The sequence below is a fragment of the Eurosta solidaginis genome, chromosome 4 (genome assembly GCF_040869045.1).
Source record: "Eurosta solidaginis isolate ZX-2024a chromosome 4, ASM4086904v1, whole genome shotgun sequence".
Classification (NCBI taxonomy): Eukaryota; Metazoa; Arthropoda; class Insecta; order Diptera; family Tephritidae; genus Eurosta; species Eurosta solidaginis.
Window position 1 is genome coordinate 88,973,800 of NC_090322.1, and position 18,990 is coordinate 88,992,789.

The 18,990-nt window shown below is 45.9% G+C and overlaps 1 protein-coding gene across 7 annotated transcripts in view; it reads left to right on the top strand.

The window, feature by feature from the left end:
* Spx (Spliceosomal protein on the X) overlaps window positions 1-18,990 on the top strand; it is a 150,586-nt gene that overhangs the window by 49,041 nt on the left and 82,555 nt on the right. The window contains exon 2 of one of the 7 annotated variants that reach the window (XM_067782238.1): window positions 5,935-6,018. The exons of 3 other annotated variants lie outside the window; for them this stretch is intronic. In XM_067782238.1, coding sequence (XP_067638339.1) covers window positions 5,935-6,018 — 84 coding nt within the window. Of the gene's footprint in view, window positions 1-5,914; window positions 6,019-18,990 lie in introns of those variants that run through there. 3 more of the 7 variants (XM_067782240.1, XM_067782242.1, XM_067782243.1) reach the window with 3 other exon arrangements.

Sequence of the window (18,990 nt, forward strand, 5' to 3'; positions counted from 1 at the left end):
GCTTTTGCCTTATTTCGATTTACTTCTCCGTTTGCACTTTCCACAGAAATCATCCATTGTCTAGAGCAAACAAAACGATAAAGTAAACGCAAAAACAATAAAACAAATAAGAGCAGTAAAAAACACGTCCGCACTCTTCAACTGACGCTGATTCCACAGTTTCACTATTTTCCGCTCAATACATTGCTAAGGTAGTAAAAAAGTGCACGAAATTTTCCCTTCCTACTACTTTAAAATTCATTACCGGATTATGAGGGTCGTCAATTTTTTGTTGTTGTACTACAAAATTCAGAAAAGTGTACTTTTACAAACAATACCATTGATATAACATGCATATTTTATGCATACATATGTGGGAGTAGGTTTCTAAACAACATCTTGACCTTTTCTCAGCAACCTTGTGGCACGCGATACGAAGAAGCAACAAAGAGAAACAACAATGATCAAACGAGAAGCAACAGTTAGTTAGTTGACGACGAGAACTCAAACCATAACGACGGCAGAACGACGCGTGTGAAAGTTAACCATCTTGAATATTGGAATTAACTCATATTACATTCAACCATTTGTGAATTTAATTTGTAACTTAATTCTTTATTAAACATTAAACATTCAAAATTAAACATTAAATAATCTATTTAACTTCGTAAAAAGGATAGTCGTATATCACTAACCCCTTTTTACCCACAATTTGGGGGCTCAACCAGAATAAATTTTTTTTCTTGGGCGTCGCGCAAACACGCGAAATGGTTTCAATTCTATTGTAAAAACTCGAAATAAATAAAAGTGACTATAAAACTGCAAAAAGTGGCGTTTTGTGCAAGAAAAAACATATTAAACGATTAGAAATTGCAAAATAAGAAGTAAAGTCGATTGCATAAAATTTCTAATAAGAAAGAAATTCGTGGAAATGTTGTGTCTGCAAAAATTTGAATTTGTACGCGAAAAGTTGCGTACAAGCTGCAAACAAAGAATTGTAGCTCTGCACAAATTTGTATTCGAGTCCGAAGGAGACAGATCAAATCGCAAACGTTTACGCGAATTTGAAGGGTTTGAATACGACGAACATGACGACCGCTGCAAGCAAAAGTTTGAATACATCGATGAAAATTTGACAGCCACTGATCTAATATCCATTTGCAACGTGTTGGGTTTGAGCTTCAAAGTAGAGAATGTTGGGCTGCACATTTTTCGGAATTTGCAGAACAAAACGTTGTTGTTTGCTGCGGCAGAGGCTGGGGAAAATGACAACGACGATGACGAAAGCGAAAATGGTGAGAATGGCGACGATGGTAGTGGTGATATGTGTAGTTTTGACGTAACTACAAATGACGAACATTTTGGATTTCCACCACGAACAAGTAGCCAAGTCAAAATCAACGATCGAATAAATAACGAAAGCGACGAACAACTGGAAGCGAATAGCAGAGGCGCAACAACAACAAAACCGTTTGCAGAAGCAGCACAAGTGACACGATTCTCTATCAACTTTCGTGATATTGAAGACTCTGTACGGCAATTTGATGGAAGTGAAAATATTTCTGTTGAGATTTGGCTGCAAGAGTTTGAAGAGACTGCAATTATGTTAGGGTGGGATGAATTACAAAAATTCATATTTGCTAAAAAATCACTGCGAGGTTTAGCAAAGTTGTTTATTCAAAGCGAAAGAGGTACTACTTCTTGGCAAAAATTGAAATCAGCATTAGCAGAAGAGTTTAAGACTGTTGTAAATAGCGCACAAATACACAAACAACTATGCGAGAAAAAAATGAAAGCAGAAGCGAGTGTGCAAGAATATTTTTTGAGTATGAAGGAATTAGCAATGCGGGGTAATATCGAAGAAAATGCTTTAATGCAATATGTGATTGAAGGTATTAGCGACTTGAATGTAAACAAAGCAGTATTGTACGGTGCACATAGTTTGAAAGAATTTAAAGAAAAAATCAAAATATACGAAACGATGCGAAAGAGTAATAAGAAGAGTGTCGAATGTAAGGTAGAAGCAAAAAGTGCGGTGAAAACCGAAAAAGATAAATTTGTTTGCTACAATTGCGGAATGAAAGGGCACAAGAGTGTAGATTGCAAGGACAAGGGAAAGGGAACGAAATGTTTTCAATGTAAACAATTCGGACACATATCAAAAAATTGCCCAAAAAATGAAAATAAAAGTGAAACAAGTAATACGCGATGTCTTTACCCAAAAAATAACATGATGAACAAGTGTGTGGTCATTGAAAATGTTAAATATATGGCTTTGTTTGATACAGGCAGCAAATTTAATATAATTACTGATAAAGTGCATAAGACATTGAATAAACCAGTACTGCAACAAACAAACGTATGTTTGGTAGGTTTCGGTGAAAGAAATATGAATAATAATATCAAACCAATTGGAAAACTTAGTACTGAAATATATGTTGACGATAATGTGTTCAAAGTGAATTTTTTGGTGGTATCTGATAAATATATGGATATTGATGTGGTGATAGGAGAAGAGTTTTGTTTAATAGCTGATATTCATATTAATCGTGATGGACTTTTGATAAGAAAGCATAATGAGGACAATAAAGAAGTGTTTTCCATGATGAATATCGAGTTCAATGATAATGAGGGGAACATTGATGAAAATGCTAGTGTAAGTGCGAAGCAAAAGGTGCATCTGTTGGTGAGTAATTATAAACCAAATAAATGCAAATCAACAAATGTAGAGATGAACATTGTTTTGAAAGATGAAACTCCCATAGCTTGTAGACCGCGCAGACTTCCACTTTCAGAACGCTGCAAAGTAGATGAACAAATTGAACAGTGGTTACAGGATGGTATAATCGAAAACTCTAACTCAGAATTCAGTAGCCCTGTAGTGATGGTCAAAAAACGCGATGGCAGCCATCGGTTGTGCGTAGATTATAGACAAATTAATAAAGTGATTATTAAAGACCGTTTTCCATTGCCGTTAATAGAAGATCAGTTAGATCGGCTTCAAAATGCGAAAATATTTAGTACCATAGATTTGAAAAACGGGTTTTTTCACGTGTCAGTTTCTGAACCTAGTCGAAAATATACGGCATTTGTGACGAACAATGGACAATATCAATTTCGTAAAGTGCCATTCGGTTTGTCAAACTCTCCGGGTGTGTTCCAAAGGCACGTTAATGCAATATTCCGTGATTTATCTCGACAGGGAATCGCACTACCCTACATCGACGACATCATTATCCCTGCGCAAAGCGAAGGCGAGGCTTTGTGTAATTTAGAGAAAGTACTAAATCAATGTAGAGACTATGGACTAGTAATCAATCTGAAAAAGTGTAATTTTTTGAAAAAGCGTGTCGAGTTTCTTGGTCACGTAATTGAGGGTCAAAAAATTTACCCATCTTCCAAAATTGACGCTTTGTTTAAGTTTCCAATACCAAAAAATATCAAGCAGTTGCAAAACTTTTTAGGCCTTGCGGGGTATTTTAGAAAATTCGTTCCTGGGTTTTCTGTCATCGCTAAGCCGCTTACAGATATAACTAAACAAGATCAAAAGTTCGTAATAGGGGAGACGCAAATCGCAGCATTCGACAGACTGAAGAAAGTACTCAGTGAAAAACCGGTACTAGGTATATTTAATCAACAGTATGAGACTGAAGTCCCTACCGACGCATCCATAGACGGTTATGGCGCTGTGCTATTCCAAAAATTTCCTGACGATAATCAATTGCATCCTATATATTTCATGAGCAAGAAAACATCTGACGCAGAACGTAAATACTCAAGCTATGAACTAGAAATTTTAGCTGTAATAGAGGCATTGAAAAAATTTCGTGTGTATTTACTTGGTTTACATTTTAAACTCGTAACTGACTGTAATGCCTTTACGAAAACGTTGGAAAAAAAAGATTTAAGCACAAGAGTAGCGCGTTGGATCCTATTCCTTCAAGAATACGACTACCAGGTAGAACATCGCAAGGGTATTTTAATGAGGCACGTAGATGCTTTAAGCCGCTACCCGGTTATGAAGATAAGTGATGTAGATTTACTAAGCTCGTTACGACGCGCTCAACAGCAAGATGAAGAATTAAAAGCTATCACTGAAATTATTCAAGAGAAGAAGACGTACAACGACTATTTCCAAAAGGGAGGTATTCTCCACAAATTGATCGACGACACTGAGGTAGTGGTAGTACCGAAGTGTATGCAACGAGACGTGATTAGACGTGCACATGAGAAGGGCCATTTTGCCGTGAGAAAAACTAAAGATCTGATTTGTCGAGAGTTTTTCATTCCAAAGCTGGAAGAAAAAATACGCACGCATATAGCTAACTGTGTTGCTTGCATTGTCTCAAACCGAAAGTTAGGCAAGCAAGAGGGCGAACTTCATCCGCTACACAAGGGTGAAACACCGCTTCATACGTACCATATAGATTTCCTTGGTCCGTTGGAGTCTACCAACAAGTCGTACAAACACATATTTGCCGTTATCGATTCCTTTACAAAATTTTCTTGGCTATATCCTACCAAGTCAACGTCAGCACAAGAAGCAATTAGCCGTTTAAAATTACAGAGTATGACGTTTGGTAACCCAGTTCAGATTTTCTCGGACCGTGGTTCGGCATTTACGTCTGACGATTTTCGAAAATACTGCGAAGACGAAAACATCCAGCATTTCAAAATAACCACTGGGCTTCCACGTGTTAATGGCCAAGTGGAGAGATTGAATGGCGTTATATCAAGCGTTCTATCAAAGCTAAGCAAAGACGATCCAAGTAAGTAGTATAAGTACACTGACAGGGTACAGCAAATCGTTAACTCCACATATAATCGAAGCATCGACATGACCCCATTCGAGTTGTTGACAGGTGTTAAGATGCGAACAAGCGACGACGTTAATATCAAAAATTTTATAGAAGAAGAAATGCGACAAAAATATGTAGATATGAGAGATGAGGCTAGGCAACATGCAAAAAAGCAGATTTTGAATATGCAAGCTGAAAACAAAAAAACATACAACCTTCGACGCAAAAAAGCCCACAAGTATTCCATTGACGACTTGGTGGCAATAAAACGTACGCAATTTGGTGGAGGACTCAAATTAAAAGCTAAATATCTGGGTCCCTACCGTGTTATAAAGGTAAAGCCAAAAGATACCTACGACGTTGTAAAATCTGGTAAAACCGAAGGGCCAAATCAAACATCGACTTGCGCCGAATTTATGAAGCCATGGGTAAATTTCTCTGATGATGACAACGGTGCATTCGAGGGCGAATGCGCAGCAGGATGGCCGAATGTGGGAGTAGGTTTCTAAACAACATCTTGACCTTTTCTCAGCAACCTTGTGGCACGCGATACGAAGAAGCAACAAAGAGAAACAACAATGATCAAACGAGAAGCAACAGTTAGTTAGTTGACGACGAGAACTCAAACCATAACGACGGCAGAACGACGCGTGTGAAAGTTAACCATCTTGAATATTGGAATTAACTCATATTACATTCAACCATTTGTGAATTTCATTTGTAACTTAATTCTTTATTAAACATTAAACATTCAAAATTAAACATTAAATAATCTATTTAACTTCGTAAAAAGGATAGTCGTATATCACTAACCCCTTTTTACCCACACATTTAACTTTTTCCACTTGGGCACTAATGAATTGTTCGTACGTTTTCACAATTTTTTTATGAATATGTTTTCAATTCCAAAAATAAGAATATCACATATTTTTTAATGTATTTAGAATTCATACCTCCTGAATACATACAATTTATTTCAGCTGGGTAATTTCTCCATCAAATATCATAAAAAATTTTTGTGTTTTACCCGGAATCGTGGGATGGAACATAGAGCCTGAGTGACATGCTGTCGTATAGAATTACCTAAAATCCGTCTTGTATATTTTTACGCGTAGTTCTAGAATTACAAATTTCAGACTAACAACTTTCTTCACAGATGCAACTATATACGTTGGGGGCCTTGACGACAAAGTGTCTGAGACCTTACTTTGGGAGCTATTTGTTCAAGCTGGACCGGTAGGTAAGAGTTCAACTTCCATTAATGCAAAATATGTCCAAATAAATTTGAGCTGTCTCTAATATTAATCACTCCCGTAAAAAATTTTAAAGCGTTTTACAAACCTGTACTACCTACATAATCTTAAACGAAAATTCTGGATGCCTATATCAAACTACGCATTTTGATCTTCGAAACACCTATCCGAAACCGAAAATTAAAAATTTTATTTATCAGGATATATCAACCCATCTCGGGAACGATTTGGTGTGACCACATGCAACCTTCTAGGCCATACCGCCTTCCCACCCCCTGGATCCATCAGGAGTTCGAGGTCGCCAGAACCTCGACTGTTAATGATTATAGTCGGGCTGTTTATATTTGGGCTGTTGTGTGTAAGAACGGATCTTGAATTCATACTTTTTACAAAACTTTTATTACTAACATTTAAGTTTCAGATAGATCATTAAACGTTCATACGCACTACCATTTTAATTTAATTTTATTTTTTTCATTAATATCCTGGAATTGCTAAACCATAAATTTATACTGCTTTTCTTCTTTAATTTTACTATCCGCTAAGAACAATCCTCAGTAGTAGTTAGTAAAGCTGTTATTAATATAAATATTATTATTGCTAGCATCAGTAAACAGCGACGAATTCAGCTTCTTCCTAGCAGTCCGTTTGGCCACCATAATTTTTGCTTAGGGTCTAAAGTATTGAACTTAGGTTAGGTTAGCTTGCAAGGGCTGAGCTGAACACTACGGTAACAGCTCACTACTTAGGCCACCAATGGGCCCATTGTAATACCCTATACGGTCTCAAAAGAGGACCCCTACCCTGCCTAAAGCGTGTCAAACCACCTCGTGGAAATTATAAATTTTGCCAGAGCCTTTACTTCATAGCAAGAGACCTCAGCGAGGTCATGTAGAAAAGGTTTACCAAGGATAGCCATCCTACGCCTACTAAGCGCTGGACAGTGACAGAGAAGGTGCTGGACGCTCTCTTCCTCTTCTGTACATCTGCAGCTGCGACAATAGTCGAAGGTCGTTACCCCCATTCTAGCACCGTGCGTGCCTATTAAGCAATGCCCTGTTAAACCCTTATCAGGGACGAATGAGCTGATTTGTTTAAAATCAGAAGCGCTTCTGTGCGCCCCTTGCCATATGAGGGCCAGGTTTGCCTGGATGTCTCACACGATGATATGGCTGACCATAGTCCATTTGCGATTCTTATAGTGCTTGTGTTCACACGAAGCCTGAAAGTGGCCATGGGTATGCCTACCGAATTATTTCCCGGAAGGATATCGTCGGTGGTGCCTCTTCTGGCCAGCTCGTCTGCCCTGCAATTGCCTTCGATATCCCTGTGCCCAGGTACTCATATAAGGCTGATACTAAAGTGGTGAGCCATCTCGTTAAGAGATCTGCGGCATTCAGTGACCGACTTTGCGTTGTCGACGAATGAGTCCAGGGCCTTTAAGGCGGCCTGGCTGTCTGAGAAAATAAACACCCGTTTACCATCCTTAGGCATAGACCCTAGATGGTTCACAGCCCTGTGTATCGCCAGCATTTCTGCTTGGTAAACACTACAGTAATCTGGTAGGCGAAAAGAGTCCTCTAGACCCAGATCCGGCGAAAAGAGGCCTGCTCCCACCTTCCCGTCAAGCTTAGAACCATCCGTGAATATGTTGATGGCACCCGGTACCGGATGTTGTCTGGTATTCCAGTCCTGTCGCGATGGTATATATATACTATAATTTTTAACTAAGACGTTATTTGGCGTGCAGTAGTCAGTGCGCACCGGTATTGGGACTGGGGCGCTCGTGCCCAGGATTGTTGCGTGTCCACTAGATCCATTTGACCAGAGACCTGTTTCCCTTATGCGTAGAGAGGCGATGACCGCTATTTCCTTCGCCACCAGGTCAAGAGGTGGAAGTTATAGCATTGTGTTGAGTGCTTCAGATGGAGTGGAGCCGAGAGCCCCGGTGATGCAGAGCTCCGAACTCCGTTGCACCTTTTGAAGCGTCTTAAGATAGGTAGTTTTAGCTAGTGCAGGCCACCAGACCAAGGCACCATAAAGAAGAATCGGGCGCACAATGGCTGTATAAATCCAGTATGTTACCTTGGGGGAGAATCACCAGGAGGTGCCAATGGCCCTCTTGCAGGTGAACAGCGCTGCTGCTGCCTTCTTGCATCGCTCTACTATATGGTCACTCCATATAGCTTCCTATCCAGAATTATTCCCAAATACTTGACTCGATCGCTAAACGCTAAAAACGTACCCCCAATTCTTGGCGGTGTTAGATTTGGTACCTTATACCTCCACGTGAAGAGGACAATCTCGGTTTTATCCGGGTTGACTTCCAAGCCTGTGGCTGTGGCCCAGTGCGAGATTTTGGATAGTGCCCCTTCCATTAGGTTACAAAGAGTTTGCGGAAATTTCCCCCGCATGGTGACGCAGATGTCATCTGCATACGCGATTACTTGGTGACCTTCCGATTCCATGAGGCGGAGTAGTTGGTTGACGGTTACCACCCAAAGTAGCGGAGAGAGAACACCTCCCTGCGGAGTGCCCCTGCCGACCGGTCTGCGGATCACGCATCCACTTAGCTCAGTTTTAATCTGCCTACGCGTAAGCAGATTGTATATAAACTCCACCAGGCACGCGTCCACCCCCAGATCGGTCAGCGCCGAGGTGATGACCTCCGGAGAACGTTGTTGAAGGCACCCGCTATATCTAGAAATGCCACCAATGTGTATTCCTTGAGGTCTAGTGACCTTTCGATAGCGGATACCAGTGAGTGCAAGGCCGTGTCAGTTGACCTGCCCTTAGTATAGGCTGTGCTTGCGAAAGAAGCGACGGCTCAATCCTCCTCCTGATGTGGTCCTCTAGAAGTCTTTCGAGCGCTTTAAGCAGAAAAGAAGATAAGCTTATAGGCCTATAATCATTTGGTTAAGAGTGGGAGGGTTTCCCTGCCTTGGGGATAAATACCACGTTGACTTCCCTCCACGATACTGGTACGTAATTGAGCCAAAGACAACCTATAAACATCCCTTTAATCCAGGGCCTTATAAGTTCGGCAGTATACCGGAGCTGAGCCGGAAAAATTCCATCCGGCCCCGGCGATTTATAGGGCTTGAAGGTCTGTAAAGCCCAATCTATCCTTTTATCATCTGTGATTTCACTTATCAGCTGATCATTAGGTGACCCTCCGCTGAAAATACTTGAAGACACGCCCGTACTTGCTGGGAAGTGCGTATCCATTAGCAAGTTTATGGTTTCAGCGCTGGAGTCCGTCCAGTGCCCATCCGGCTTTTGGACGTAGCTTAGCTGAGTTGGAGATTTCGATAGCACCTTCCTTAACCGGGAGGCCGCGGATGCGGATTCAATCCTGCCGCAGAAACCCCTCCAGGAGGATCGCTTTCCATTCCGGATTGCTTTTTTATATACATATTTATCTTCGCTTTATAAGCAGCCCATGAGGATTCATGTCCATCATGCTTTGCTTTATTGAAGGCCGCTCTACATGACTTCCTAAGTTTATCAAGATCAGACGACCACCATGGTGGTTTGTGAGTTTCCGAAACCTTTTTAGCCGGGCAAGCTCTATCTAAAGCATTCCTGCAATTTTGACTGAAATTATTTACAAACACGTCCAGCTCCTCCTCGCTTTCTGGGACTCGTACCTCCTCAGATAGCTTTTTACCTATAATCTTCTTATAGTAGCCCCAGTTAGTTCTTCTAATATTTTGTATATACTTAGGACTTGCGTGCGCCTGCGATATAGAAAAACTTGTATATATATGGTCAGAAAAGTAGTGCTCCTTTAGAACCCTCCATGAAACGATCAGGTCACTGAAAGAGTCTGTGACCAGTGTTATGTCAAGGACCTCTTCGCGGTTCCTCGTAATGAAAGTGGGATCATTTCCCCTATTACATATACTCAGATTAGTGCCTAACAGATAGTTGAATAGAGACTCACCTCGGTTATTTGTATCTCTGCTGCCCCACTGGGCGTGATGAGCATTGGCGTCGCCGCCGAGTAGGATAAAATCGTTTCGTGGATTTTCCGCCCTCACGAACTCCTTGAAATTATCCGGTGGTAATGAGCCTTGGCGATCGTGCGCTAGGTAGAAGGAGGCAAGTTTAAAGCTCCTCCCTAGCACCTCGACGCTGACCGCTGTCAAATCCCCATCGCTATAATTGGGTAGAAGAAAAACATTAAAGAGTAGACTTAGCCAATATACATGTGTGAGGCTTACCCTTTTTCTGAGCGCTATAAAGCTTATACGTTGGTGTCCGCAGGCCAAAGATCCTATTGCCAGCGATCCACGGCTCCTGGACTAGAACGATGTCTACCGCACCTGAAGACAGGTGCAGTAGGAGTGCAGCTGATGCTGCTTTGCAGTGATGAAGGTTTATTTGGAGGACCCGGATCACTGCTTGTTTGTGCTCTCCGTGAGCGTCGCTTTGGAATCGCCATTCTCCAGAAGCTGACACTCAGAGTACAACCCTCTGACAGCCAAGCTTCCGCTCGAACCTGACGAAGCATAGCCACCAGCTTCTTTGACCTCGTCTACCTCCATCTCGTCTTCACGGGGGGGGGGGGGGGGGGGGGGTGGGGCAGTTCAGCCACCTCCGTACGAGATGCAAGGTTTACCAAGGCTTCGACGTGAGCCTTATAAACCTTAAGGCTTATATTTTTGAAGCCGTAGCTTACCCTGAAATCCTACCTTTTCAACGCTTCGACGCTTGCGCTGTCGAGCAGCAGGACTATCTGCATCGTGGCCCGTTCAGTCTTCTCCACGTTAACCACCTTCCAGTTTTGGGTCGGTAGACCCGGGTTGTACTCCTGGAGCAGTTCCAGGATATCAGCGGGGTCCGTTGGCGTCACTGGAACCCAGGCTCTCGCCCTTGGTCGTGAGGGGATATCACACGCCTCCACTACCTTGAGGCGCGCGCCCGGATACACCTCCCCTGTCAGCGAAACGGCGGCTTTATAAAGCTTCGCCGACCTGGCGTCGTCACACGCAATTAGTTTTATATTGCGCTGGAACCACCCCGCATCGGTATAAGAAGGCGGCGGACCAGGGTTATCTTTTTTGACCTTAACGGCCACTGTAGCGAGCGCTGCCTCAATCCACTTCCACTGCTGTTTCGGGATCCTGCCATCTTCGCTGATTTCGTCCATAACACCAATGATCTGGCGATCCTTGGCTATTTCGGCGAAAGACCGAGTCCAGCCTCCCTGCATCTTGGCCCTTTTCGGCGCCGTAGGGTTGAATCCATAGACCGCTGGCGCTTCGAGGCTTCATCGCTCTCGACCCAGTCCGGCCTGAACTGCCGCAACATCTGCTTCGCCCAAGCAAGATCGCGCTGAGCCTTCGCCCAGTCCTCCGCGGAAACTTCTCCCTCCCTTATCGGCGAGGAGGCATTCCTACGCAGGATCCGGGCAGCCCAGCGCTTGTCCTGATGACTGTGCTTTTTGACTCCCTTGACCCTAGAGCCGGCCCCCCACACCCCTGGAGCCCCCAGCAGCCAAACCGCCAGACGCTTGACGCTGAGTGGCAGCCGTGCTGGTGGCTACGAGATGTGCGGCAGCCGCCCCAAGGGCCTCCTGGTCGGTGGCCCCTCCCCGAGAGGTACCGGTCTTTGGAATTCCCTGCTGGATTTTCCCTCAGCCCTTTCCTGCCTAGATTGGCCTATAGCCGACCCCCCCCTCTCCCTGAGTCCTCCAGCAGTTGACCCACCAGACGCTTGTCGCTGGGTGGAGGGTTTGCTGGGGGCCCCAAGGGAGGGGCGGTAGTGGCATTGATGGCCTCCCGGTCAGTACCCCCTCCATGAGAGGTACTGGCCATCGGACTGCTCGAACCGGATAAACTCTCGGCCCTTTTCTGCCTATCTGCCGCTGCAGCAGCGAACCTCTGAGGAGTTCTCTCAGCTAATTTTAGGCCCGGCCGAGCCGTAGCCTTTGCGGAGCAAGCTCCTAACGACTTCTTATTTGGAGAGTCGCCCTCCTTACCAATTTTTGAAAATTTTTCCTCCATACTTAAAATCCCACGAGTAGCGGAGAAGGGGAAAGGTCCACCCGGACAGAGATCCGCGATGTCCGAGTAAGGCTTAATAGCATCGAAGGTCGCCCGGTATTCGATGCACTCCGTTAACGACTGGGCTATTTATGGGCCCCCAGACAGGCTGATCCTCGGCACGGGTCGTATAACACCTTGATCCAGCCCATTAAGGAGAAGGGGAGAGAAAAAGGAAAAGGAAGAAGAAGGGAAAAGGGTTGAGGGGAGTGGGAAGAGAGGTCGCCGCTCGAATTAGCCGCCGAAGCGTTACCAGGTGCCACCACGAGGAGGCTCCGCCCCTACATGAGGGAGGGAGGGTGTTGTAAAACACGTACGAGTCGACGGTTTGGGGTGACGCCAATGAGTGCAAGGCGCAAACATCCCAATGAAAGGCACCCAAGATTTTGAACTTAACCCTAACTACGCTTCCGGTGTTGTTATTCGACTAATGTGTAGATCGCGCATTGATACGCTTGACGCTAACTTCATCGATCTCATTATCCAAAACCTGCACATTTAATGCATCCGTAAAACTTTCTGTATGCATTCTTTTGCATTTTCGTTGGTGTCTTTCGGCACGCCAACAACTTCAATTTCGTTTTCCAGTTTCACTTGTTCTTTAAAATTTCGCCTGCTCTCAAGCTTATCTACCCTCTTGCTCAACTTCCCGTTTTCTTCTTTGAGTTGCTCTATGGTACTTAGGTAAGAATTATTTATTTGCTTTAGGCTAAGTATCTCTTCGTATAGAAGCTGAAGAGTTACTTTAGTCTTGTCGGTTCTATGTACCGGAGCTACACGGGATTTTTCCCGACCAAGGACTGTCATTTCAGTGTAACCCCATTTAATTTGTTGTGTCCCTCCCACAAATTGTCATCCTCCCAGCAGCTCCTCGCAACGGGACTACGCCATACTCTCCTGCTCCGGGAAGGTATCGAACCCAATCCGGGTCCGTCTCCTTACCTCGGTCCTGAGAAATGGTTTTGCTGCGTTTGCCGGAAAAGAATCTTTTTAAGACGGTCATACTCTTGTCAGTGTGTCACGCGCAAGGGATGGTTGCATCGGACAGGTTGTTCTGGGCTAGATCCCAAAGCCAGACTGTCCTCGTAACTTTTATAAATTTTTTGTGGCTCCTTGCTGTTCACGCCCACGGGCGTCCCGTAGTGTGTGCCTTAGTACTCCCCCACTACCTTCCAGCAGCTCTGCTGCTCAGCAAGCCACAACAAGTACCCGCTGCTGCTCGCGCCACCAGCTCACACGGCCACTCCCACTCATAATTACAATATCCGTAGTAGAGTGGGTAGCAACGCGAAGCATCAGCCCCTGCCCCCGTTTTCTTCCCCCTGTTGTTGTTGTTGTAGCAATGTTTCGCCCCACCTAATAGCTGCGACCGATCACAAATTGTCATCAATATCCTCTAACGGGAGTCCAAGGAAACTTGCTTTTTCGACAGGGGTGGACCATAATGAAAGGGGTGTTAGAGGCGTTGGTTCCACATTACAATTAAAGAGATGGTTGGTGTCATGTGGGGACACATTGCAAGCGGGGCATACATTTTGTATGTCGGGGTTGATTGTGGATATGTAAGAGTTTAACCTGTTACAGTATCCAGAACGAAGTTGAGCCAGAGTGACTCGCATGTCCCTGGGGAGTATGCGTTTTGGGTACTGTTCCCCGAGTACTGGATTCACCGGGCATGTCCCGGCATAAAGGTCCGACGCCTGTTTGTGGAGTTCACCAAGGACCTGCTTGTGTTTTTTTGCTTGTGTTTTTGTTTTGTAGATGGAGTTCTGGGGACATAAGAAGACAGCCCGTGGCGGTTCTGAGCGCAGTCTTTTGGCAGGCCTGTAGCTTCTTCCAGTGGGTAGTTTTTAGGCTTGGCGACCATATAGGGGACGCGTGGCACGCAAACCGCTGGCCAATTGCTTTGTATGTGGTAATGAGCGTTGCTCTGTCTTTTCCCCAAGTACTGCCAGCAAGGGATTTGAGGGATGAAGATCCTGATCAAACGTCACACCCAAGATTTTGGGGTGTAGGGCAGTCGGTAGCGTAGTGCCATCGACGTGGATGTTAAAAATGGTCGACATTTGGGACGTCCAAGTTGTAAATAGGGGTCGCGGATGATTTAGTCGGTGATAATGCCAGGTTTCGCGAGGCGAAAAAAATGGAGAGATCAGGGACGTAGCCGTTTATTCTGTTGCAAAGCTCATCGATCTGGCGGCCCGGGCCTGTGGCCATTATTGTGCAGTCATCGGCGTAAGAAACGATAGTAACTCCTTCCGGTGGCGAAGGTAGTTTTGATATGTAAAAATTAAACAAAAGTGGGGATAGGACACCACCCTGTGGCACCCCTTGTTTAATTCTTCTTGGCTTTGATGTTTCGTTTCTGAATTGCACCTATACCTGCCGACCACCCAGATAATTTGCGGTCCACCTTTTAAGACATGGGGGAAGGCTAGACCCTCTCAAGTCTTGCAGTAACGTGCCATGGTTGACCGTATCAAAAGCTTTTGATAGGTCTAGCGCTACGAGTACTGTTCTATGGTGGGGCTTCTGATTTAAACCACAATTTATCTGGGTGTTAATGGGATTTAGCGCGGTGGTGGTGCTATGGAGTTTTCTAAAGCCATGCTGATGATAGGCTAGCTGCAAATTTGCTTCGAAGTAGGGGAGCAAAATGACTTCAAGCGTCTTGCCTACTGGCGATAGGAGAGATATCGGGCGATATGACTCTCCTATGTTAGCTGGTTTCCCAGGCCTTAGTAGCGGGACCACCTTGGCCTTTTTCCATTTTTCGGGTAAGAGAAAGGTGGAAAGAGACATGTCGAAGACATGTGCTAAATATTTGAAACCCTCTTTCCCTAGGCTTTTAAGCATCCGAATTGCTATGCCGTCTAGTACCGCTTCTTTGGATGGTTTAGCATGACCGATGGCATCCGCAACCACTTTGGCGATGATGGTAATTGGTGACGCGCGAACTTATGTTTACGTGCGTGTCTGTTGGCCCTCCGTCTATTTTTGTCGACCGTAGAATGTATTATGTATTGTCGGCAGAAAGTGCTCGCGCATTTTTTCGCATCCGACAGATGTCGGGATAAAATATTATGATAATACACAGTGCGGTGTATGATAAACGCGACACCGCCTCCATTTCCACTCTCGCGATCTTTCCTGTGGACATTATACCCAGAGCAGGTCTGCAATGCAGATCTTGCTGTGAGTTTAGTCTCTTGAATCGCAGCAATACGGATGTTGTGCCGCTTCATGAAATCGACTATCTCCGTAATCAGCCTAGTTAGTCCATTACAGTTTAACTGCAGAATTCTGAAGTGCATAGGGGGAGACGTCGTCACTTTGGGAGTAAGTGACAGGTGACTACGCCCGGGTTGTGGAAGGCCAGCACGCAATTGCTGTTGTGGCCCTGGGACTAAACGTCCTGGGTATGCGGCCTGGCAACATGGCGCAATGAAACCCGTCGGGGGGTTGCCGTCGCGGAGACCAGAACATCTAGGAAAGTGGCACCGTCCATGGCAGGAGCTGCATTGGGCGGATGTCGCAAACGTATATATTCTGTGCTGGCAAACGGTGCAAAGGGAGGTAGGGACTGAGAGTCTGTTTCCCTGACCTACACAAGTGCTGCCGGAAAAGAAGGGGAAGAAGACGGGGACAGCGGCTGTTGCTCGGCATTGCTCCCGACTCTACTACGGAGATTGTAGGTATGAGTGGGAGCAGCCGTGTGAGTTGGTGGCGCCGTGGGGCGCGGGCAACAGCGGGTACTTATTGTGACTTGCTGAGCAGCGGGGCTGCTGGAAGGTAGCGGGGGCGCTAAGACGCAGACTACGGGACGTCCTAGGACGTGAACAGCAGCCACAAAAGATTTATAAAAGTTACGTGGACGTCTGGTTTTGGTGTCTAGCCCATAACAACCTGTCCGATGCAACCATCCCTTCCTTACACGAGACACACTGACAAGAGTATGACCGTCGCTTCCCAAGGCAGTCTCTATCTACCGGAGCGACTCGGGATTTTTCCCGACCAAGGACTGTCATTTCAGTGTGACCCCATTTAATTTGTTTCGTCCCTCCCACAAATTGTCATCCTCCCAGCAGCTCCTTGCAGCAGGACTGCTACATATTCTCTTACTCCGGGAAGGTATCGAACCCAATCCGGGTCCGTCTCCTGACCCCGGTCCTGAGAAATGTTTTTGCTGTATTTGCCAGAAAAGAATCTTTTTAGGACGGTCATACTCTGTTCAGTGTGTCTCGTGCAAGGGATGGTTGCATCGGACAGGTTGTTCTGGGCTTGATCCCACAACCCGACGTCCACGTAACTTTTATAAATCTTTTGTGGCTCCTTGCTGCTCACGCCCAAGGGCGGACCCTAGTCTACGCCTAAGCGCCCCCCCCCCCCCCCCCCCCCCCCTACCTTCCAGCAGCCTCGCTGCTCAGCAAGCCACAACAAGTACCCGCTGCTGCTCGCGCCCCACGGCGCCAACAACTCAAACAGCTGATACCACTCATAACTACTACCTTCGTAGTAGAGCTGGTAGCAATGCTGAGCATTAGCCCCTGCCCCCGTCTTCTTCTCCCCCCCTCTTTTCTGGAGCAATCGTGCAGGTCAGGGAAACAGACTCTTAGTCCCTACCTCCGTTTGCACCGTCTGCCAGCACAGAATATATAGGTTTGCGACATCCGCCCAATGCAGCTCCTGCCTTGGGTGGTGCCACTTTCCTAGATGTGTTCTGGTCTCCGCGACGGCAACCCCTCGACGGGTTTCATCGCGCCATGTTGCCAGGTCGCAAACCCAAATCATCCGGGTACCCCAATGCTTGCCCAAGGGCGCCCAGTCCCAAGGCAACAACAGCAATTGCGTCCTGGCCTTCCACAACCTAGGCGTAGTCACCCGTCACTTACCCCTAGAGTGGCGGCGTCACCCCTCATGTACTTCAGAATTCTGCAGTTAAACTGTAATGGACTAACTGGGAAGATTACGGAGATAGTCGATTTCATGAAGCGGCACAACATCCGCATTGCTGCGATTCAAGAGACTAAACTCACAGCAAGAGCTGCATTGCAGACCTGCTCTGGGTATAATGTCCACAGGAAGGACCGCGAGAGCGGAAATGGAGGCGGCCTCGCGTTTATTATACACCACTCTGTGCAATATCATATATTTGATCCTGGCATCGACCGCAGGGACAATGTCTTAGAACGTCAAGGCGTCTGTCCGGTCAGGCGATGCAAATCTAGAAATCATCAACATCTACATCCCTCCTGTCACCTGTTGCCCTAGTGGATACCGCCCTAATATCGAGGCCTTACTCACTGGCAACAATCGCATTATCTTAGGCGATTTCAATGCCCATCACGACCTATGACATTCAAACTTGCGGGCGGACAGTAGGGGTGAGATGTTGGCGGATCAAATAGAAGAAACGACGTTCTGCACAATAAACGGAGACGCCCCCACACGTATGGTAGGAAGCTGTCATAGCTCGCCAGATACCTCAATCGTGAGCGCAGAACTCGTAAACTGCGTCAACTGGCAGCCGATGGTAACATTGGCATCCGACCACCTGCCCATACTTATTTCGTTCGAGCGTACCGCCGACTTCATCGTCACCGAAAAACGCACTTTCATAAACTTCAAAAAAGGAAAGTGGGGAGAATATAAATCTGCAACAGACAGCAGCTTTGCTGCCCTCCCTATCCCGACTGATGCCCGCCAAGGGGAGCGTGCCTTCCGTAAGGTCATTGAATCCGCCTCGGCACATTTCATTCCCGCCGGGAGAATTCCCGAAATCCGGCCCCACTTCCCGGCGGAGGCCGCGAGCTTAGCGAGGGAACGCGACCTTATAAGACAGCTTGATCCAGGCGACCCCCAAATAAGGGATATAAACCAACGCATCAGATTGCTTGTGGACGAACACAAGCGGGCGAAATGGGAAGAGCACCTAAGAGGTTGTAACCTCTCTACCGGTGTAGGTAAACTTTGGTCCACCGTAAAGTCCCTATCGAATCCGACTAAGCACAAAGACAAAGTTTCCATCGCCTTTGGCGATAAGGTGCTGTCAGATGCGAAAAAATGCGCGAGCGCTTTCTGCCGACAATATATAATGCATCCTACGGTCGACAAAGATAGACGGAGAGCCAATAGACACGCACATAAACACAAATTCAGCGCGTCATCAATCACCATCACCGCTAGAGAGGTTGAGGACGCCATTGGTCGCGCTAAACCATCCAAAGCAGTGGGCCCAGACGGCATAGCCATGCCGATGCTTAAAAACCTAGGGAAAGGGGGTTTCAAATATTTAGCGCATGTCTTCAACCTGTCTCTTTCCACCTTTGCCATACCCGAGAAATGGAAAATGGCCAAGGTGGTCCCGCTACTAAAGCCTGGGAAACAAGCTAACGTAGGTGAGTCATATCGTCCGATATCTCTCCTATCGCCAGTGGCAAAGACGCTTGAAGCCATTTTGCTCCCTTATTTCCAAGCACATTTGCAGCTAGCCCCTCATCAGCATGGCTTCAGAAAACTCCATGGCACTACCTCCGCGCTAAATGTCATTGGCACCCAGATAAATTGCGGTTTGAATCAATACCCCCACCATAGAACAGTACTTGTAGCGGTAGACCTATCAAAAGCCTTTGATACGGTCAACCATGGCTCATTACTGCAAGACCTGGAATTATAGGGTGGAATTATCTGGGTGGTCGGCAGGCATCGGTGCAATTCAGAAACGAAACATCAAAACCAAGGAGAATTAAACAAGGGGTGCCACAGGGGGTGTCCTATCCCCACTTTTGTTTAATTTCTACATATCTAAGCTACCTTCACCACCGGAAGGAGTCACACTCGTTTCCTACGCCGATGACTGCACAATAATGGCCACAGGCCCAGGCCCAGAGATCGATGAGCTATGCAATA